The following is a 10,866-nucleotide window of genomic DNA, read 5'->3' as shown; positions in this document are numbered from 1 at the left end:
GCACGTGACGCAGTGTACGTGACGCAGTGTATGCTCCATGCTAACTAGTTACGCGACCCCCAGCATGTGGATCCCACTAGCGAGTAAGAGGTGGATTTAGGGTGTTTAGAACCTACTCAGAAAAGTAGCAGGAGCGAGTGATCACCAGTGACTATGGTCATATTTATGGTCACTCTACATACCAGATGAGTCTGTGAGTAGATCAATTTATTTATGATTGTTGTCCTCTACTGTGGGGACCTTGTCATTAGCTTATGAGACAGACTACCCCTTACTATGTCTCAGTAAGCTGTTTAAACCGGAGCCACTATTGCTGTAGTGGTATAAGATGTATCTAACATAGGATATCACTCAGCCTTTGAGAACTCTGACCACTACATCAGACAGGATCACTCCTCACCCTTCCCAGTCCCTGTGAGGATTTACCTCCATGATATGAGTGTGTGTACCAATGTCTGCATATCTGGCATTTTGATATATTTTTGCCATCTGACAATAGTGAAACCTCACACGGTTTCCTTCAGCGCATCTCTTTAGGTTTTAACTAGTTCAAATGTTTACTTATAAAATTTATTGTTGTATATATTAGTAGAGTTGAGTACATCAATTAGGGATCCTTCCTCTCCTATTTACCTCCGTATGCACGCGCAGCCATAAACTGCAAGACAGACAGGAGAACGGACCTGGAAATTTGTTTTCTACAGGCGACGGCCGTGTCATGTGAGCGGTTCAGCGAATGAGGGCGACCCGCTCACAGCCACGCCTCCGCCACGCCTCCCTGTCTCCTCTGGGTGTCTCCTGCCTGCAGTTCCCATGTCGCTCAGCCGCATCACATCCATGATGTCACCAGATGGCGCGCACGCCCAGCCGGAGCTGGTATAATCCAAGCCTTTGCCGTTAATATATTGTGCATCTCATATCCTTGTACGTACTGGATTAAACATTCAGGAGATATATTTTTATTCACAGTTGCACACGTAACATAAGGCAGAGGGAAATGTTTTATTTTAATTAATTGATAATTAATTTTTCTGAGGGTTTAGAAAACAATTCTAGATATGAACTGATTGGTAAAGGAATATTAGGTGCTTTAAGTGCGGAGCTGACTTAAGGATTTTTTGTAGGCTCGGTGTAATTTTAACGCCTCTTATCTGTGCATCTACCCAGAATGCATAGCCTTCCGACACTGGAGACTACATGCTGTCATGGGCATATGATTAAGTGGAAACAGGAAGCAGGTGAGCACCAAACAGTTAAAGGGAGAGAGACGGAGAGAGACGAAAATTACTTTTAGATGTCTCTACAGGTTGGGTGCAATAGCCGACCAATTTATTCACTCTAAACTCAGTTATTCTGCTGTACTTGCTGCTGCTGATACTGTTGCTGCAGCTGCGCTTGTTACTGTTCTTGCTCTTGGTGCAGTTCATGCGGCGGTTCTTGCTGCGGTTCTTGCTGCGATTCTTCCTTTTGCTGCGGTTCTTGCCGCGGTTCTTCCTTTTTCTGCGGTTTTTGCTGCGGTTCTTCCTTTTGCTGCGGTTCTTCCTTTTGCTGCGGTTCTTCCTTTTGCTCATGCTCTTGTTGCTCACATTCCTTATACGAGGAAAATTTGTATCCAAAATCTGTTGACTTCCGGATGAGATCTTTGTTCCTATAACAAGGGAAGTACGGGGTGGAGCACTCGTTGGGGCCTTGTCCCGGCTCATTGTTTTCAGGATATGTACTAGAGGTTGCATTATATTTGGCTAACCATAACTCAAAGATCCTGCAAAAGAAAGGCAAAGATAACTGACATGTCTTCTTATGTGTCTCAAATAAAGTCAATTTTCTCTACTAACCAACTCTCCACAAACCCGCTGACCCCCAGCCTGTTCTCCACTAACCTATCCACCACTATCCCACTCTGCCCGCTCTCCACCAACTCGCCCTCCAATGGCCTGCTCTCTACCAGTCTGTTTTCTACCAACTCAACTCCCCTTACCGTCTCTACCAACCTGCTCTCCAACCTACACTCTATACTGTACTTTAACCGGTCACCTGTTCTCTACAACTCTACTATTTTACCTAATGTAAACGCTCTAAACTACAAACAACCTGCTGTTCACTCCAATGTTCTCCCTTCTCATCCAAACCTTTGTCTTAAATTTACTATTTTTGTCTTTCATCCTCAATTTGCTCCTAATCCTGACCTTCACCCTCTTAGAAACATAGCATTTGACAGCAGAAATGAACCAATTGGCCCACCTAATTTGCCCATTTCCCTCTGTTGGAAAAGATCAGAGCCTTTTATATCCATGTTTTTCTTTCATACTTAGAATAACCTTATGTCTATCCCAATAATTTTATCATTTCCTTACCTGGACCTCCTCTGTTAGAAGGTTATTCCACAAATCCACCACCCTTTCTGCACCTCATAGATTTCCCCTAACTCTGTCACCCTCCCGCTTCAGCGCAGTGACCTCTTGTTCTAGCACTTCTCTCTCTCTTTAAAAAAAAAATGCTTTCCTCATATATCTTGTTAAAAAAAACACTTTCTCTTCTCCTCCTCTCTAATATTTACCCTCTTCCTCTTCTTGTCCCCAGGGCATCAATTGTACCTCACATTTCCCCTAAGTCTGTGTCAACCTTCCCTCCCGCAGTACTCCCCGCACACCTGTAGGGGCGCACAGGGGATTTAAGTTCAGATCCAGGACCAGTAGAATCTAGAACCTCCCATGGGGCCAGCGGCCATCTTGGTTGATGGTATAAAAACCCCAACCAGTCTAGTTGCTTGTCAACTTGTTTGTTCACAGAGCAGCAGCCTGGCTACTCTCTGGTCCCCTGCACTCTGTCTTTCCCTCGCTACCAATACGTTGCATCTAGCTCTGCAGACCTTACAGGTACCTCTTTGTTTTTGTCTTGTTTTCCCAGTGCACTTCTTCCCCTGCTTTTTGTTGTCCTCTGGATACCATTTCTTTCGCATGTAACGCTGACGAGCTTGCAGGTAACTTTTGTCTTTGCCTTGTATTCCCCTTGCACTTCTTGCCCCCCCCCCCCGTCCCCTTCTCACCCTGTTTCTTTGACCTTTTCCAGCTACCATCGCTTTTTCCTGTAGCTCTGCAGATATCGCAGATTCCATTTAGTTTCCCCTGAGTTATTACGTTGATGTGAACATTAAATACTATCAGTTTTTACTTATTATGGTCTCTTGTCTTTTGTGGGTTTGCATATAACCTCTGGGGGTCTCGCAGTTCAAGCAGCCCTCCAGCTTCAGCGCAGTGACCTCCTGATCTAGAACTTCTCTTTATGAAACATGCTTTCCTCCTGTACTTTGTTAAAACCGCTTTTCTCTTCTCCTCATCTCTCCTCCCCTCTAATATTTCCCTCTTTCCCTTCTTGTTCTCATGGCATCACTTGTGCCTCCCACAGGCAAATAAGGCTGAGGAACATTTCTATACATGCAGCTACAGCCGAGGAAAGTATCTACAAAGGGTTTAAACAGCAGAGTTGATTTGTGCAGAAACTTACTTGTCAATGTAACAATGGTGCAGGATAAACATTGGGTCATTGGCAGATATTGGGACCTGACCCATGGTCCCTCCCATGTATACGTGGACTAGATTATGCATGTTCGGTTCTATGGTCGTCCCATCTGATGCCCTCATGAAACCTGAGCAGAGAGAGAACACAGAAATGTCAAGAGCCAGTTTGTATCATGTCCCTCTCTTACTGATCCCATCCCAGTCACTGAATCCCAGCTCTCCCTATTTCTGTCAGTAGGTTTATAAAGGAAGGTAATATAGATACAGGAATATAATGGATATACAGATGGATCAATGTACAGTACTACAGTAGCGGCTAGAAACATTGGATGGAAGTAATAAAATTAAAATTGGTGAGTTTCCACATATTTCAAAATGCACAGGGGAAAATATCTGCATAATTTAAATAAGACTATTTCACTCCTAACACATGAATTCCATTAGATTCAAAATGAGTATTGCACCTTCTAGGGAATTACGGAAGCTTTGTGTTGCTTTGGTGTTATACGGGGGGGTGTCGAAGTCTCTCCACTTCAGTGTGTCCTCCACATCTTGGAATGAGGGCAGTCTGTTACCCAGAGGGTTGGTACCAGGTTTCCTGTGCAGTTTTTCCCTCTGATATTCGTCGCTAGCTACCGGACAGTAAGCATCATCGTAGTTATACCCGCTGCAGATGGCCTGAGGAACAGGAGAAGACACAGAGAAGGTAATACTCCTGTTGCCTATTTGCTATGATCCTGAATACTGCAGACCATCCACGTCCATTTTAATGCCCTCACAGGGCCAGCACAGGAAGAAGTCACAGGAAGTGACCAGGCATTGACTTGCAGTAAATGTAATTACATCTTTATAGCGAGAGAACCAACACTTCCTCAGGATTTGGGAGATACACTGGCGACACACTTTATTCGAGCTCGGCTAGTCCCACGAATTCGGGTATACCCGGGTGTATTGAGGTTTGTGACTGTTTTCTGCCCGAGTGCATTGGGTTATTTCCAGGCAGGGATTGAAGCATTTTATTCCCGCTGGCTGCAATACTGCACAGTATATATATATATACTGCATTACAATTCATGAATTTATGCCATCTGGTAGACACGCGAAGCATTGCAGCCTATTAAATCCTAATCATTATCATTTAACAGATCAGCCGCCCGTCAGCCAGGCATGAACCCAGGCTGGGAAGGCAAATGCAACGAGGCTTGTCAGAGGTGAGGAGCGGCGCATTCCAGGTATCTGCCAGGTACATACTGGGTATTTGCTCGAATAAAGTGTGTCGGTGCAGTAGAGATACTGTCGGACTGAAATCTCAGTTTTCATTCAATGGAGATTTCATTTTGCTGCTAATCTGTCTGCCTGGTACAGTAAGTCCCTGACATTGAACCGTGCTGTTAATGCGGCTATTGTGTCTTACAATCTCAATCTTGTCTCATTAAAGCCGTTTCACACAAGAACTTTCCCGCTCTGTTTCCTCCTCGCTGCGTTTGCAATCTTAAGGAGACAGCGAGTCCCTCTTTGTACAACTCCATACATTTATTATGGAAAACCAGAGATAAGGGTACAGGATCCATCTGGTACCTGACCTCTGAGGTTGAAGATGATGTGACTGGCTGACTGCACCTCAGCGGCAGCGAACAAATAAGGTAGTTTGTCAAAATGAGACCAACTAAGATGTTACTGGACTCTCCATCTACACAATATAACTATAAAATTACATAATTAAATGCCTCATGTTTGGTATTCATGGACACATAAGCAACACATTGGTTTAATAACTCTGCTTTCACCTTATCACTAATAATCTTCTTGCCGGTTGAACCCTGAAAGGGGCCTCTGTTCTAATCCTTTCAGTATTCATGTACTTGAGATTGATTTTACTTTCCATTGCAATCCCTTTCTTTATTTAAATTTCATTGCCGTTCTGATGGCCCTTTTGCCATTTTTCTTTTGGAAGTTATACTGTATATTATAAATAAAACATCACTCACCCTCCAGGAAGCAAAGTAGGAATATGGGTCATAGTTCCCCTGCACATCGTTATCTCCCATGAAGTCGTTAGTACAGATTGAGCAGTTCTTCTCTCCGCGCCAATCATAATATGGAAGAGCAAAGTCTTCATCACTGGTCAAGAGCTGGAGTTGTCTCTCTAAAAAGAGGAGACCTAGACGATGCCAGCCAGGAAAAGCAGGGCCTCTATGGGCATAGTTACGTGAGCCATCAAAGGAGCTTTTCGTCATGATTGGCTTTGTAGAGTAGTAATGAATCCATGCAAAAACATCAAAGATTGAAGCATCCACAAAGCGATACGTGTCTCGGTGGTGTCTGTCTCCAGTGGTCAGGACAACAAAGTCTTTGCTCTTTGTGGTCTTTGCGAGTGCCAAAGAACTAAAGAAACTTTTCCTATCTGGTAACGACAGCTCCCGGATGTCTCTCCGAACCACAGTATTTTTCCGTTCACATTTCTCTCCATGGTAGCCGAATTTGCAGTCACCACAGTCGAAACCGGCGTAGTTTCCATTGCACTCACATGTTTTGTTATAATAATGTAGTGGCCAGTCCAGGCGGTCATCATAAAACTGGGGTTCTCGACCAGCTGCAAATTTGTTACTTACCACCCAGTCCCGACATTGACCCCTCCCTGAGCAGTAACCACAGGGGCTTCCATCCTTCCAAGCTGGACAGCAGCTTTTGGTCCGAAAAGCTTCATCTGTGGTGCAGGCTCTAGGGAACTGGCTGTGCACTGCGCTGAGGCAGAGGGTGAGGAAGATACAGAGACCAAGCATGGCTCCCTACAGCTACCAGCGATCCTATGTGTGGAGAGAGAAGGATATATAGATGACTCCATGAGACCTTTCCTGCGCCAGCAGAGATAGGACATAACAGAAGCCAGTGGCAGAGATTACACAATCATGAGAGGATGGATATATTTATATAGCAATAAATATATAACAGTTATGTTAATGCATTCATTCATAAATGCATTATTTAGCACTTATTTGGGGTCAATACTGCTGGAGAATGGAGGAGGGAAAGTTAGGTGGGAGTTTGAGTGAAAGAGCACAGACTATGAAGATATCTGAACAAGTACATTTCCTTGGAGGATTTTCTGCCGGCATCCATTTCTTTCTCTTCCTTTGAGATTCACGCTGTTCAGTTTTTCTACCCTCTCTCTCTGCATGTGGCAGTCATGTACAGAGGTATCTCACCTTCTCTCATCAACCTTCTCCTTTGGTCTCCAACGATGGATCAATTCCAGCACCCACAAAGATGGTCACTATATAGACCTGTTTTGTACTAAAAACTGTTCCTTTTCTAAATTTCTCTATCTCCCCCTTTTGGCTCTCTGATCATCACCTCCTATTATTCACCACCACTATTTCCCCTCACCCCCTCCTACCTGTTCTACTCGATACTCTTGAGACCTTCGTTCAATTGACCTCTCTGCTCTTACATCTACCCTAAACACTAACCTCTCTCCTCTCTCCTTCCTCTGAACCTGACAATGTTGTCAACTTTTACAACTCAATCCTCTCATCGTCTCTTGATTAATTTGCCCCTTCTCGGTTTTGGCACACCCATCCCTCTAACCCACGTCCTTGGCTAAATTCACAAATACGCTTCCTTCGCACTTTCACGCGCTCCTTTAAACATCTTTGGAGGAAATTTCACACTGAGGCTGATTTTCTGCACTATAAATTTGTCCACTCCTGTTTTAATTCTGCTCTCTCAAACAACGCTACTTTTCCTCATTCATCAGCACTCACAAATCCAATCCAAGTGGTATTCTCTATATTTGACTCCTTCCTCCGACCTCCCACTTCCCATACTTCCTTCATTTGTCCTCAAACCTTTGCAATCCACTTTAAAGGCAAGGTGGACTCTCTCCATGAGGAGATTTATTCGTTCACCACCCCCTCCTCTCTGCTTCTAACTTAACCTCGTTCTTCCACTTTTGACTCTTTCTCCAATTACAGAGTTTGCATTCCTTAGCTGATTTTCTCCTCCCTCTATCACATGCCCTATCGATCCTATCTCGATACTTTTCCCCCAAAGCTAACTTCTTCAAATAACATGCAGCAATCCAAAACACACAAACCTTCCCAACATGAATGTATCCCCCCTAACCCTTCTTTATAACTTGGGGCAAGGCCTTCCTTATCTACTGTAACAATGTATGTTAATGTTTGTTATTTTAGTATTTACTCCAACTCAATTGTAGTCTGCTATGAAATATGTTGGCGCATATATCATATTATATAAATGATAATACTCCCACACATCTTATCAGAACTCTTACTCCTGTCTTAGTCCCCACTCTCACCCATATAGTCACTTCCTCGCTGACCTCTGGCACATTTCCCTCACCCTTTAAGCATGTGGTGGTTACACCTACACTATTCTCAAAAATACCCTAGACCTTCCCCTGTCTTTTCCCTCCAAACTGCTAGGATGTCTCTTGTTCTCCCGTATGATCAGCTTTCTTCATTCCCATGCCCACCTAGACCTTTTACAATCTGACTTTCATACAACTTACTCAACAGTGACTGTACTCACTAAAGATGTCCTTATCTTTATGAAGCCAAACCCCATGGTCATTTCCCTCTACTAATCCTGCTCAATCTCTCTACTGCCTTCGACGCTGTCAATCAGCCTCTTCTCCTGAAGATTCTCAACTCCCTTGGTATCTGCAATAAAATTCTATCCTCGCTCTCATCATACCTCTCCCATCGCACATTTTCGGTCTTTGTTGCTAACATAGTTACATAGTAGATGAGGTTGAAAAAGTTCAACCTGTGCTAAATTTAGACAACAGATACTTTATCCTATATCCGTACTTACTGTACTGTATATTGATCTAGAGGAAGACAAACAGAAAACCCCAGTGAAATATCATCCAATTATATCTCATAAGGGGAAAAATAAATTCCTTCCTGACGCCAAATATTGGCAATCAGTTTACTCACTGGATCAACATCCTTCACATGCTTACATATTTGTTATATCCCTTTATACCTTTCGTTTATAAAATGACGTCCAACCCTTTTTGAAGATATATCATGGGTCCCCCTGGACCCCTTTTTGCCTCCCTGGGTCCCCTTTCATTCCCCTTTACCTCCGGGGGGTTCGGGGTGGCCAGCAGAAGGATGCACGTGCTCGCGGTTACTGCGCAGAGTGCAGGCAGGTGAGCGCATCGCTGGAGATTACCGACAGCTCCCTTAGCAGGGTGCCACCATCTTGGGCAGAGTTCCGCATGCATAGTGTATGCGCATGAGCGGCAGCCTATAAGAGAAGGCTTCCAGCAGGGACTACATGTCCCATGAGCCTCAGGGACAAGGCCACATGTCGCGTGAGAGCCTATAGGGCTAGGAGAAGCTCCGTAGGGGAACTACAACACCCAGCAGCCACTGGGGCTGAGAGCCATGTGAGACCACATAGCCAATAAGGCTGCAGCTTTCCCCTGCACCAGAGATTGATACATTTTGCGCGTTTGGAACCACACTAGTCAGAGCTGGGACAAGAAAGGGGTAGATTGTGTGTGTGTAGGGGTCTGTGGCTCCTGCACTAGGCCAGATACCCCGTGTTAGGCCCCATCTAGGCCCCAACTCCCTTCAGCTTGTGGTTGCTGCAGGGACAGACCAAGTGCACCAACTATACACAGGCTAGTGGGGCAGCGCTGTCTCACACACTTGGGTGGGCGATTGATCCTGTGGACACTGGGATGGTCTGGTGCCTGGAGCTTGAGCACCTTAGTACATTGGGGTAAACCCCACTGGGGTGTGGACACAGTGTTAGGGAGGCACGGTGAGGAGTTATGGCCCTCTCAGGACTTCTCGTGCTCCCTCTCATACAGAGTCACCTGGCCTCTAAGTTTGGCCTCCAGCGATGCTCTGGTTTTGCTCAGGATAGCCTTCAGTTCCTCATGCTGTTATGCAAGGACATAGTTGGTTGTTAGACGTTCCTGCAGTACTTGTACTTCCTTTGCAGTCTGCAGATTTTCTTCCTGCAGAGTTCGCTGCTTCGCCTTGGCATTCTGGAGGGGCGTACTCAGACCTTGCAGTTGGTTCTGCAGTAGGTGCTCTGCTTGTGTGTGTTGCTCCAATGCTTCAAACTTTTCATCTTCCAATAGTCTATTCCTTTTTTTTAGCTCATGAAGCTTGCTATTCATTTCACTGACGTGGTCAGTCAACCCAGAATTTACCTCTTTCAGGCTGGTATTTCCTCTTTTTACAGTCTCTATAATTTTCAGGGCCTCTTTGTTGTCCTCCTTCCATTTGCGCACTTCTGAGTTGAGACTTCCGGTCTCCTGGTCCTGAGACTTCTATGTCTAGGTTGAAGATGTGAAGCTCCTTCTGAGAGACTTTAAGATACATACAATATTAAGCCTGCGAACATCTATTTGAGAGACGTCCAGCTCCTTGGCGAAACTGTGAATTTCCTTTTTAGAGACTTCCTGTTCTGTGCGGCAACTGCTGATCTGTTGGTGTGAGGCATCAGCTCTATGAGGAGAGTATGAATCTCATTCTCAGCTATGTCCACCTCTGTCCGGATACTGTTGACCTCCTGGTGTGAGGCATTCAGTTCTATGCGGAGAGTATGAATCTCATTCTGAGAGACCCAACTCTCTATGGCAATTGCGAACCTCTTGCTGTGAAACTGTAATCTCCTTCAGTGCCTCCTCATACTTCTTTTTCAGATTAGAAATCATTCGGTCAGACATGCTCTGCTTTTCATCCATGATGGTAACAGTAGTGTTCGCAGTATCTAGATCCGTCCTTGGTCCTCCAATTCAGTCTTGGCCACAAAGTAAATTGCGAGCACAGTCTCCTGTAGCTCAGCATTATTTTTTCTCTCCATTTTCAATTCTTTACGGAGCAGATCACAGTTATGCCTGGCAGCTTGCAGTGCATCTTCAGGGCTGGTCAAGGGATCGTCACTCACTGGTTCCGGCTCCGCTTCCCTGGGATGGTTGATTGAGGGTTCCTCACTGTTAGCACCGGACAGACACATCTTTGGGTCACACGACCTTTGCCTTGGGTCTTCTGGATATTCTGTCATCCACGTGATGAGTCCTCCATTTTCTCTAGGCTACAGGGCATCTTGGGCCCTCTTTTTCTCTGCGAGATCTGCGGACGTGTCAGTTCCTTCCACGGTAAATGAAGCACCGCTTTTTGTTTTCTTTTTCTGCCTTTTTGTTTTGGACGACTTGGTCCCTACAGGGATACTGGGGTCTCCGTCGTTATTTGAAACTTCAGTAGCTTCACTGTATCCGCCAGGCTTTTCTTGCAGTTGTGTTAGCTGGCAGGAATATTCGGGGTCATAGAGACCTGTTTGTTCGGTGTGTACCGAG

The 10,866-nt window shown here is 45.0% G+C and overlaps 1 protein-coding gene across 4 annotated transcripts in view; it reads right to left on the bottom strand.

The window, feature by feature from the left end:
- Positions 1-983: 983 nt before the first annotated feature.
- LOC142488009 (tyrosinase-like) overlaps positions 984-10,866 on the bottom strand; it is a 35,458-nt gene continuing 25,575 nt past the window's right edge. For 3 of the 4 annotated variants that reach the window (XM_075588321.1, XM_075588320.1, XM_075588322.1), the window contains 4 exons: positions 5,507-6,325; positions 3,983-4,196; positions 3,505-3,646; positions 984-1,762 (listed from right to left, as the gene is read on the bottom strand). In XM_075588321.1, the coding sequence (XP_075444436.1) occupies positions 1,399-1,762; positions 3,505-3,646; positions 3,983-4,196; positions 5,507-6,301 (1,515 nt within the window). In that variant the 5' untranslated portion in view covers positions 6,302-6,325 and the 3' untranslated portion in view covers positions 984-1,398. The remainder of the gene's footprint in view (positions 1,763-3,504; positions 3,647-3,982; positions 4,197-5,506; positions 6,326-10,866) is intronic. The other variant, XM_075588323.1, reaches the window with a different exon arrangement.

The sequence above is a fragment of the Ascaphus truei genome, chromosome 2 (assembly GCF_040206685.1).
Source record: "Ascaphus truei isolate aAscTru1 chromosome 2, aAscTru1.hap1, whole genome shotgun sequence".
Classification (NCBI taxonomy): Eukaryota; Metazoa; Chordata; class Amphibia; order Anura; family Ascaphidae; genus Ascaphus; species Ascaphus truei.
This window is presented reverse-complemented; position numbering and strand designations above follow the sequence as displayed.